Genomic DNA, 12574 nt, shown 5'->3' with positions numbered 1-12574 from the left:
AATTTTAACTTCCTCATTGAGATTATAGCCATGGAAAATAGATCTCGCCATCTAACACTAGGGATAAAATGATTGAAGGAATGTTGCACCCTTTTGTCCATGTAACGATGATCTGATGTCATCCAACCAGCATCTTACTCAACAATATCCGCAGCAGCTGCATTTAGTAATTTGGGTCGAGGTAGCAGCTCCACAGAATAATATGTACAACCACCACCAAGCACAACATTGGCAACAACCCCCTTCCTACATACCGGATCGTAGGCGTTAGCTAGTAGAACCTGAATTCCTGGATCATAGGGGTAAAGGTCGAAGCGTCGGCTCGCACTAACTTGCCCAAATAGTCATGCGTCCTCACATATTGCAAGAATAAAAACAACACATGATGCGGACTTCCCCTCACTATAAACCCAATCATACCATAGTGCAGCTATTGGATCATAAGTAGAAAAAATAACACTATTTGCAAACATATTCCCGTTGATAGCATATGTTATAACTATATTATGTATACCAGGATCAAAGAGAAGATTAGCAAACTTGAGATAAACAACCAAATCTACTATGGAAGATGAATAATGTTGCAAAAAATATATGATGGTTTGGAACCCCAGCTTGGCAAGCCCTCTAAATGGCTTCATGTTAAGCCCAACATCCAGTAAGTCCATATCCATGAATTCTACAACGTCATATATATAGTTTCCAGCATGAACTAATTGACTTGATCGACCAAGCATATCTACAATGATGACATATTGTGCATTGTCATGTTTGAGCTTCGACTCTTCCATTAAGTTGAAATAATGCAGTCCTTTTATCAAGCTTTAAGAAATTTGCTTGCACTTTGCTCTTCCATCCTTCTTTATTAGCCAACATAGCCAAGACCTTACTAGGTTGATACAACTTTAGAATTGTAGAAGTAGGAACTCCAACCCCGCAAGAAATCATCATTAAAATCTCGTATACGAGGCTGTAGCGAGTGATGTCTTCTTCATAATGAATGAGCTCCATTAGTAGCCAATGCATCACAGCAACTAGATACGCAATCTCACAGTGACACCACATCAAACCACTCCTAAAATACCTCAACTGAGTAAGCATGTACTGCTACTCAAGGTGAATCAGAGCACCATCAAAGGAATATAGAAATAAATGTGCTATAGACTCACCCAGTAGCTTGTATGATGTACAAGAATTTCGAAAATTACTACTGCATTCAACACCCGTTTCAACTCCACCCACAGGCTGCCAATCATACAACTTTGCAAATAAACAACTCCCTTTCCTAACTTCTTCAAAAAGTACATGTGCCTTCATGTTTTTTATCGAATCTGTTAGAGCCATGAACTCGGGACTAATTCCTGGATCCCATGCATAAAGAACCGTTGCAGTTACGGGCATGGTGATATCAAGAAAATCAAAACCAAGATCAAATGGAAACCGGCTCAGTTTATGGTGATAATTGAATTCCACATTAGATTTTCCATGCTCATCCTCATGCGTCATTTCATCTGGAAGAATTTCATTTGCTGGAATGCCATACACATTCTCCATAAAATATTTATCGGGGCATAGTTCAGCGAAAGTCTCAGGTTCCATGAAAAATTCAGCAACATATGTGTGTTCAAGTGTCTTAAATTCAATTTGTCATGTACTAGCGCCACAATCAAGAGAAAGTTTAGTCATACACCTATCTGGCCTATCTTTTTGAGGACTTTCATCAAATAGTTGGACTTTGTTGCTTTCAGGACCCATAGCTTTTTCATCGGTGTTGATTGGAGCATATGGTTGCACCTCTGCGAATTCTTTGGCACAACCGCTATGTAACATTTTGTCGAACACCGTAGGTGAGTGATTATCATCCAAATCAACTGCAAAGTGAGAGACATATGTGTTTGCATTTGTGTTTTGGGTCACTGCTGTAACAGGATAATTTTCCTCCACTGCTTTGGAAAAGACTCTAGTAGACATTTCATCGAACATATGTTTGGCCCCTTAGTTTCTATGTTTAAATGTGGATTGAAACTCAAAGAAGTTGGAAACAGGACTCATAGCAGTAAGAGGACTTCCCTGGGTCCTTGGTAGTTCTAACGTTTCATCACAATAAGAACAAAATTGGAGCTCAGCCGAACACCCTATCGGAGCAGGGGGGATCCATTTGTGATAATGCAGCTTCAATTTCTCCGTAAAATGCTTCCAGCCGACCAATTGCTTGTTCCGATAAAGCCACTGGAACCAAGCTAAAGCTTCGCCATCCAAGTAAGGTGATGCTAAAGCGAGCTTAACATCGTCAGCGATGGAGTAAAACTCAAAATACTTCTCCGCCTGTAAAATCCAAGACTCCGGATTTCCTCCGCGGAACCGCCCTAATTCCACTGGACCTTGGGGTGGAATGGACGTCATAGCCTTTTCCCCCACCAACTCTATTAACATCGAACGAATATCAGCGAAATCCTTAGAAAGCGAATCCTTCATTTCTTGTAGTGAATCACAAATTGAGTCATCAACGAAAGCCTTGAGTAACTTTTGGTCCTCCATTAGAGACCTCTGGATGAAAGCACCAATGTAACAACCCAGATGATACTCCAAACCAACTGATTGTATTAGCTCAACACTAATTGTGATTACAACGCATATGCTGACGAGAGTAAGGATAAAAAAGCAGAAATCTAAGAAGAAAGGGGATGAGAATTAGACTGATACATCAATGGGGATGAGAATGAGAAGTAAAGGAGAAGAATAAAGATGAGAAATAACTAATTTTCTCACGCTGCACTTTCACACACGAGAACCTGCTTATGCTCAAAATGGGTCCCACACATAATTTTCGAAATTGCCAAATATGACCTCCATCGAGTTACTCACTGAGTTCACAACAAATGCTCTTCTTTTTTTCTTTTTCTTTTTTTCATAGGTTGGATAAGATAAAGCGACAGTTGTGATAAACCCTCTCTATTCCTCAACACTCCACTCTCAAGGGTTTTAGAACAAATCTACCAGCCCCAGCTTCATCTAGGTTTACGAAAAGGGTAAGCTTATTTTTTTATTAAACCTCCTTTTGCGTTTTGGTTGCAAAATATTTCTCATTTTATTTCGTTTTTGTTCATAACATGTATAGATGGGAGCCCTTTTTTTTCCTTTTTCATTTTTACTCCTTTTTGTTTGAACAGAGTCTCTCTTTTAGAATTTGGTACTCCCTCAACTCCATTTTATATCAAGGTGTTTTAATGGACTATAGAGTTTGGATGTTAATCTGATTGTCTGTTATATTTGTGGTAGTGAAGGTTGAAATGTTAGTTTAGTAGAGAAAATTGACATCAAAATTTGAAATTTGAGTAAATAAAAATTTTTGGATGCGAAGGTTCTATAGAATCATATAATTAATAAATGGTGTAAATATTGTAGGAACCTCTCAAAATGAGGAAACTGTATTTCAAATATGAAGGGGGAGTAATTATTTTGCCGGAAGTGGATGGGACTGCTCTTCCCTTAACCAAAGGTCTCGGGTTCGAGCCCTGGGTATGGAAAAATCCTTGGTAGTGAGTGCTTCCCCCGAATGGGGCCCTACGCAGCGCGAATGCGAATCCGAATATAGTCGGGCTCCAATGTGGGTACCGGACACCGGGTGGGAAACCAAAAAAAAGGATTTTGGAAAATAATTCATATAGGCTAGAACATAACTGAATCAACTGCTGGTGCAAACCTGAAGTTTTGCATTTGCTTTAATCTATGCACTAAGCAAGGATGAAACTATCATTCTAAGCCCCTAATAGGTCAGGTTGATACCATCTTGTTGCTACTGAGCAAACCTGGTCTTGAATAGGCTTGAAATTTTCACATATTTCTTTGGAAAGTACGAGATAGGGGCCAGTTTCTCCCCAAGAAAAAAGGCTTTCTTTTGATTTTATCAGGTCAAGGCGACTTACTTTTATGAACTCAGAAGCAGTTGGCCAAAGCAGTAATGTACTTCCATATACATATACATTTGTTTGTTGTGATAAGTACAATTTGACTAGAAGATTCGAGATGAAATGCAGAACCTGCTATAAAATGCTCCAGACATATGATATTTGATTGGTTGGTTATACTTTAAACACAAATGAAGAAGCTTTAAAGAAGAGCAAATTAGGGCTATGGTAGTTCATTTGATTGAGATTCCTACATCAGGACTATCTATAAGTGATGCATCATAATCCATAAATCATGTAAATTATGCTTGTGGGATTTGTACAAGTAATTTGAGATTCTTGTATTTCTCTCGGACATTATGTTGGAAGACACAAGCAGTAGTTGCGTGTATTTTGATATACTTGCTTTGGACTATGTGACTAACTTCTGCTAACATTGTGCAGCTGAGACTGGCTCATTTTTCTTGTAATAGCAATACAAATAGAGTGCATCATATGGCGAGTCTCATAACAATGCCTGCTTTAAGCAACTTATCCACCAACACTAGCAGCCTAGAACGAACAAATTTTTCTGCATCCTCAAGGAGATATCGGGGAGTCAGGGCAATGAGGACAGAGAAACCACTGGAGGAGTTGTATAATGTGAGAGTAGAGAGAAATGTAACAAAAGATCGACTAATGGAGCTTGGAGTTCCACGATGGTCAATGTGGAAAACTGGCAAATGTAAGTTACCTTGGGATTGGCATGTGGATCAGCTGGTTTACATTGAAGAAGGTGAGGTAAGGGTGGTACCTGAAGGAAGCCAAAGATTTATGCAGTTTGTCGCGGGAGACCTTGTTCGGTATCCTAAATGGTTTGAAGCTGATCTCTACTTCAATGACTTCTACCAAGAGCGATATAGCTTTCGAGCATATGGAGATAGCTAGTGAATTTATTTCCTGCAACTAGGCTCATAAAGATTTAAATTTCCCGGTTTTTGTGGTGTAGTTTACTTATTATAAGTTTATTTGTTTCATTAGCATATTCAGGTTGCTGTTTTTGTAATACAAATGGCAGAACATGGTCTGTCTATATGTGTTAGTGGCCAGATAGCATTCAATTTAGTAAACCTTAACTTCTCCTTGGCCCTAGAAATAATGTGTTGCACTGTGATCAACTTTCTAATCCATCTGAGATTGTTTTGCCCGTGTTATAATGGACTGCTCAGGGTGATAAAAAGTCTTTTTCCCCAGCTGGGAGACATCTGAGACATGATATACTGCAAGCTGTTACTTCATCATCAGTGTTCTATTGGGAGGTTTGATCAGAATGTATATGGCACCAGACGCCAATAATAATACCAACATTATAATCCGTTACTTTGAGATTGTTTTTCATATAAGTGCATTCTGCATAAGCTTGGACCTTTAAGCTGTATTTGTTCTGCCTTGTGGACAGAAAAGATAAAGCACTACAAAAAAAAGGACTTGTGATCTTTTTTCTTAACAGTAGAACAAAAATAATAAAGCTCTTTAACTTAACAAGCCACAAAGGGAAATATCATAAACTCGGCATATTGAACTGCTTTAGTAGGTACAAGCATACGGAGAAACTTGGAATATAATTCCCCCATGAGTGTTTAGACAATATGGAGGGACAATCTGCCTCACCAGAAGACATACATATTTAAGAATGCTTGTTTGACTACACTTGCTGGTGTTAATTCTTTTTCTAAATGATGTAAAAACCTTTGTGGAGTTCATGGACTCATTACATGTAAGAAACCTTTGTGGAGTCACTGGAGTTCATCATGTAATAGCACCTGTAACAGGGACAGTCCCTCAAAAGGGTTGCAATTTACAGTACTCCGGTAGTGCTCAAGATGCTATTGCTGAAATTCAAAATTGAGCATCATATACCAAATAAATATTCCTTCTTTCAAAAAATATAACCAAATAAATATTACTATCAGCACCTTAAGTCTATAGTACAAACACCCCGTGCAGATGGGACCAAAAGCAATGAGCCGAGCACACCAGCTCCTCAGCCCCCAAAAGAAATCAGAAATTAAGAGAAAAATAAGAGAAACTTGGTATCCACGAAACCCATTTTGACCTTCATTCTCTGGCGGCTAAGCTCATTACCATGGATGTGGGACCAAGTAACAAAATACAATTCTTGGGCCCACATCTACGGTTCATCAACTAATTGAAAATAGTAAATTCTAGATTAGCAAGCAAGCTTTCTTCAACTACCCATATTTGTCCGTGAATTGTTGCTGGTAGCAATGACGACAGAAGAAGCATATCTAGAGACGAGCACAGCTTCATTACTCACAAAGTTGGAAGCTGCTACATCTTCTAAACGTTTCCAGGTCAATTCCCGTCTCTCCTGCATCTCCTTGTTTTTTATCTCAGCTTCTTGGAATTTCTCTAAACACTCATCAAAAAGTGCTTGATCAGCATCTGAAAAGATCTTCCTTACATTTGATGTCAGACTTTGAACAGCTTGGTTCCAGTGACCATTGGTGTTTTTCTCCAAAGGGGGGAAAATTATGGGTAAAATCACTTCACGATTCTGAATTATTAGGTTTCTAATGTGATCATTATTCCACAGGAATAGAGCACGTTCAGCTACCTGCCAATCAATGTGAAATGGAGACATTCAGCAGAATAGACTTATGCAGATGATGATTCTAGAAGTAACAACTTGACAATCGTTTCCAACAGGAAATATTGCCAGGGTGTATTTTGAGGTTTCTTGCAAATAAGAATAGGCAATGTGTATTTTGACGTTTCTCCAACAAGATTAGGTTGCTTTATTATTCTTATTAACAAAGAACACATGCAGCTTGAAATTATCCTCTAGGTTCTAGCCGTTTATGACACAATCCAATTCAAAAGTGACCTAGAATCATAATACAGAACCAATAAGGAAAATTGATAAATGGTAGTGTTAAAGAATTAGGACACCTTAGCAGAACAAGAGAAATGATCCATGAGCAAAATATGAAAGAAACAGAGGCAAAAGCATTTGACTAACAATTTAAAAGATTCTTTAGATTGATTACTGGAAAAAGTCAGGGAAGGCAGCAATGCCCAAGCCAAGCTATCTAAGTTAAATCTTCCATTCAAAGTGGCTTTTTATAAGGTAATAATTTTATTGATGTAGTGGGGGGAATCCAAGGCATACAGGGTAAACGAAAAGTAGATAACCTTGTCCAGAAAATTGCACCAAAATCATTCCTAATTGGACCTCATGGATGCCCCAAAAACTAACTAGAAGCAAAAGGCATGCCAAAGAGCTCAACTATTTCTTTATGTCCATATAACCCACATAAGGGCCAAAGGGCGAGAGGTTACATCCCAGCTCTGCATCTCAACGTTAAAGTGTTTCAAGGATTAATTCCCCCCCCCCCCCCCCAAAAAAAAAAACCCCAACCCCAAAAAAATTACGTGAAAGTCAAGAAAACAATTGTCCACCACAAAAACATTGTAAAACAGTATACAACAACTAAGCCTCAATCGATAGCTAGTTGGATTTGGCGGTACGGATCCTGAATATCCTGAATGCTTTATTTGGTCCATGAAATAGTTTTTTAGGAAAGGGAATGGGTGCCTATTCACAAGGAAAGCATGTTCCAACCATGTCTTAGAATCTTTTTTCAGCTTTCTCACTCAAGGAATTCCACATTCTGGCTAGAAATGGCATTTATCATTTACTTCTTTTTTCTTTGAGATCATTTATGTTTTCAAGTTAACTAACAACATAAAAGTCTTGCCTTCTCATTTATAGGTGGAACAATTATCCACTTAGTTAGACGCTCCATCAAGCTTAGATCCTAGAGAATATCAGAAAAGCGCTGAGGAAACTCAGCCAAGGAGAAATAACATAAATCACAAAGGAGATAGCACTCTGATCATGTGTTGTCGCTAAACACATAAATCACAAAGAAGAGTAGCACTCTGACCAAGTGTTGTTGCTCTACAGAACTCATAAATCACTAAAAGATATAGTTTTGCAGGAATAGAAGAGAAAACACCAAATACTACTTACTGTCCCTTTTCCCCATAGATTTTACTCATCCACTCATGAAAAGCAATACTTTTACACTTCCTGCACTAGCTTTTGTTATGCTTATGATGAATTGACAATGTTTGAGGTTATCATGCAAGTATCTCCTTCACTTCCTCTTTGATTTACAAAAGGCTATACACCTTCCATCTCATTTAGGAACCTGCTTTCTATTTTACTCCATAACAAATTAAACCTCTTTTCTGATATGCCAAAATAAACATTGCCAATCATAACAATACTCTACACATACTGGTAGCAATCATAGTGTAGCAACAATTATAGAACAGTAGTAGTAAATTGTTCTAACTTCTACCTCAAAGTTGCACAGCTTTCCAACATGTGCGAAAATCTTGTGAGCAGAAACAATCCACAAGAGTTTAATCGAATTCATTGGTGCTAACCAGTCAAAATAAATACAAGCTGAAACTCAACAAAGGAATTTTGCCTTATCTACTTGATACCACAACCAGGGAATGTGAAGGACAATTAATACTTAAATTCTGCTTCAAAATGAGTGACCTTAACCGTGAGTCATCCTTGATCAATCTTTTTTGCCTATTGCTGGAAAACTAAGAGCATGTAAATAATGTCTACGGAAACCATCCATCAACATATAACATGTCAAGGTTATTGGATAGACCTGACCTCTATTGGGAAAAAGTAACTTTAAGTGAAGCTTTAGCATCACAAATAGCTTGTGAATAATATTTATGTGTGTGTGTGTGTTTACCTGCATGTCTGTGTCTGTGTGTCATATAAGGTGCCTAAAATATGACAAGCTGCTGAGGCGAGCTGCGACAGCTTGAACCGAGTCTGATCATTTCCTCAATACTTCGGCAATCACAAATATCTTTAATGTACTTTTCAGTAAACAACGCTTGCTAGGTAGACTGGTTATTCTTTGTTTCCTATTTGCTAATTTGGTATGAGCTATATCTGCTATTCAGGTGGATTTGCAACTCTAACTAATATTAAAACTTAGATTAATTGTTTAATACTACTCACAGTTGTGTATCTATCTATTTAAACTGAATGTTTTTTGATCTTTTTGCCCTTCTCCGTTCATATGATTGATGATTTGATGATATATCACTTGTAAGTTGTAAGCCAATCCTAGAACCTGGAGCAGATATGCTCTTCAAAAAACCAACAGCACGAGGTTCCTAAACCTATGGACTGGTCAAATTGAACGTTGAATAGGTCTTCCAATCAAAGCAAAAAAACGATACTAACTAAAAAGAATGGTGACGCTTTGTGCATCATCAGCCTGTCAAAAGAAAGTAATAACAAAACCTTTTAAAGACAAAAACAGAGAAAACAAAAAACAGAATAACATGAGCAATAATAAGCATATACCATTATATCAATTTTAGTGTTTCATAATCATTCAGACATGACAAGTTCGCCAAATGGAATACCTCGTCATTTCTTCTTTATTATCATTCAAAAACCCACATTTGTGGTATTTCTTCTTTATTATCTTTCAAATTAAGCTACACTGAAATTATACTTTCCTCCATGCAGATACTGAAGATATGTAGCGTTCATCCCGCAATTTGTCATCTCTCCAAGACAAACATACTGAAAAAGCCAATCTCAATCCAGCAGCAAATTTGTCATTAGTTCAGCTAATTCAAACTAAAACTGAAGAGATCAGTCATTATTCTCCTCCAAATATTTAATAAACCCACACTCGACCTTGAGAATTCTCAAAGTGCGGGAAACCCACAATAGGCCCCCTCATCTAACGAAGCATCGAACCATAAAGATTTTTTAGCTTGAATTGCCAAGAAGATTGAGGTAGAAACAGGGACCAACCCCAACATAAACTGAGAATTTCGAGCTAACAAAAGATGAAATAAAAAGGACCAGGATATGATACCTGAAAATGCGAACTATTGAGACAACGACCAATCTGACGGAACAAAGGGACCACACACCGTTGAAACTCTGCAACTTGGGTAGCTTCCAGAACTTCCTCCAACTCACCAAGAAACATGACCTCCTTGCCACTATTGGTTACTGGCCAGTACTTCAAAAGTCCTCTGATCACAGTGTCTGCCAACTTGCAGTCTTTCTCCACAAATTGTGTGATGCAATACATGAGTTGTTGGTGATACATGGCTACACATTTAGGTTTGTGAAGGGGAATCAATGCACGGACAAGAAAAAGCTTGTGCTCTTCCTTTAAAGGCAGAGCAAACCCATTAATTATACTACCCAAGATCTCCAATAGTTCTGCTATTCCATTGTGCTTCTCAGTCTCAAAGATAAATCGGTAAAATATGTTATTTATGGCTTTCCTGATAAATGGCCTGTGCACCATGAACTTCCCATATACGCGATGAAGAATTGTCTTCAAGTATTCCCGCTCTCGTTGGTCCTCCGAATCAAACAGTTCAAGCAATTTCAAGACAAAAGAGTGGTCAATGTATCTTTTTGCAAGCTTAGCATCCGTCTCTGATGAAGCCACAAATCGCAGAAGAAACTCATAAACAACCTGAAGGTGAGGCCACGAGGGTTCCATAGTGGGCTCATCCTCTTCAGGATCAAACATATCCAGTAGCCCATTGTCATGATTCGGCGAGGGAAATGTCCTAAACAAATTGGCAGCAACCATTTTCGTTATTTCTTGCATCGTAACTTCATTAAACTTGAAATTCACAGATGAAATATAATCAACTAGTTCAAGCAATGTCTGCCTCTTGACATCCTTCTCCTTCAGATTCTTCGTAGGGTCGCCAAAATCAAACAGTACACAACACATTTGCAACTTCTTAATCAAAAGATTTTGCTTTTCTGAACTTGGGACATCTCGAAAACTTGGAAGAACCTCATAGGAGGATAACATGGAGTTCATAACAGAGGTTCCAGCCAGTTCATTAACCCGAAAAGGTTTTTTCCCTTGATTCGGCTTCACTGGGACATGATTCCCATTGCTAGTAAGCTGAGACACACCGGAACTTGTTGAGTTAGACATTTTCCCCATATTTCCCAACCCCTTTGAGTTATTACTACTATTAGAGCTCGAATTTGAGTTAACTGATGAGAATGCTGAAACTTCACTGTGATTCGAGTCACTGTTAGATGATGATGATTTTGACGGCTTCCGAGGAAGCTTCCCCAAAATCTGCTTAAACATGTCCACAAAAACCCCAAGCAAAAAACAAAACACTACCAACACTAGAACTACACAAAATGTGCATATAAACGCCACAAAAATTGCAACTCTCTGGATTCAAATCGGAACACGTCCATCCCATAGTAAGGCCATGGAAGGGCACAAAAGTAATTTGCTATATATTGAAACAGACCACAGGCTTAAGTCATACCTTTTGAAGAGTTACTGAAGAAATTCAAATCAACTATCGAAATGGCTCCAATTCCCATGCCGGAAATTGACAACACATTTTTGCCGCTATATTTGCCGCGGGCGGAGTTGACGATCGACGAATTGAATAAAAACAGACCGGAATTTGAATTTGGAAAAACCCTAGAATTTGAACTATGGAGAGTGATAAGGGGAAATATGAGCTAGATTTTTTTTAAGAAAGAGGGAAAATATGGCGAGAAAAAGGAATAGTGCAATAATACATAATAGTGGGACTGAAAGATAAAATCAAATAGTCAAAGGACCCACATGTTCACAAGATGGGCCCACAAACAGACAAATTATGTCATGCTATTCGTGCTCCGAGGTTGCCTATTTACGCCTAGTCAATTTATGTTTGACTAAAGGTTTCAAATGGGTGGATTTTTATACGGAACTCGTTTCGAATTTACTTCGAGCAAATTTAATTTGTAATTTTTATATACCTATACAATATTGGAAACTTTATTACCCTCCTAATTCAAGTTTTACTTTAATTGCCTCCTATATACAAAATTACCAATTATATACATTTAAGGTTAATTAATCAATTCTTACAATTACTCCTACTCCCACGTTCCTACAATCACTCCCTATTCAAGATTCCGTCGTGAGATCAGTCCACACGCGATAGAATCAATCCAAAGATGGACTATCTCCCTTAAAAAGAAAAGAGATAACTAAATCCCTTGATTGAAGGCACAGATAATGAATTTGGGAGCCTTTTAAAGTGGATTGTATATATTTTGTAAACAAAACTTGGTTATACCGGGTAATTAACTAAACATGGACATTAAGGGCAATAAAGTTTCAAATAGTGTATAGGTATGAAAAAATTCCAATTAATTTCGCCAGTATAAGTGGGTATTTGGACATTAGAACTGTAAAAAATTTAAAAGAAAAATGAAAATGGTATTTGAAAATAAGAGTTGTATTTAGACATGAATACAATTTAGGGTTGTTTTTTGAATTTTTGTGAGTGATCTTAGTAAACTTTGAGAAATAGCTTTTTGAAGTTTTTCAAATTTTTCGAAAAAATTCAAAATTCATTTTCAAGTAAAAATTAAAAATTTTATGAACAAACAATGATTTCAGAAAAGAAGTGAAAAAGATTTCATCGCCAAACGGGCTCTAAGTTATTAATTAGTTCTACTCGAAATTATTCTTCGTTTGTTCATTTAGTTTATAATAAGTTTAATTTCTAAACATGAAAAATCTTTTAACCATTTGAATAAAAAT

At 37.5% G+C, this 12574-nt stretch overlaps 2 protein-coding genes across 3 annotated transcripts; one reads left to right on the top strand and one right to left on the bottom strand.

The window, feature by feature from the left end:
• The first annotated feature begins 4421 nt into the window (after positions 1–4421).
• LOC107779001 (uncharacterized) lies at positions 4422–4835 on the top strand. The gene has a single exon (XM_016599342.2). It carries the CDS (start codon positions 4422–4424, stop codon positions 4833–4835), a length of 414 nt encoding a protein of 137 aa, XP_016454828.2.
• A 969-nt stretch (positions 4836–5804) lies between these two features.
• LOC107779012 (serine/threonine protein phosphatase 2A 59 kDa regulatory subunit B' zeta isoform) lies at positions 5805–11546 on the bottom strand. 2 transcript variants are annotated; one of them, XM_075223409.1, is made up of 3 exons: positions 11298–11539; positions 9848–10912; positions 5805–6525 (listed from the first exon to the last, which is right to left on the bottom strand). In XM_075223409.1, exons 2-3 carry the CDS (start codon positions 10823–10825, stop codon positions 6136–6138), a joined length of 1368 nt encoding a protein of 455 aa, XP_075079510.1. In that variant the 5' UTR covers positions 10826–10912; positions 11298–11539; the 3' UTR covers positions 5805–6135. The 2 variants fall into 2 exon arrangements, with proteins under 2 accessions (XP_075079510.1, XP_016454839.2); XM_016599353.2 differs by having other exon boundaries at positions 9848–11546.
• Between the last annotated feature and the right edge of the window lie 1028 nt (positions 11547–12574).

This window comes from Nicotiana tabacum, chromosome 10, assembly GCF_000715075.1.
Source record: "Nicotiana tabacum cultivar K326 chromosome 10, ASM71507v2, whole genome shotgun sequence".
In the NCBI taxonomy this organism is placed as follows: domain Eukaryota; kingdom Viridiplantae; phylum Streptophyta; class Magnoliopsida; order Solanales; family Solanaceae; genus Nicotiana; species Nicotiana tabacum.
This window is presented reverse-complemented; position numbering and strand designations above follow the sequence as displayed.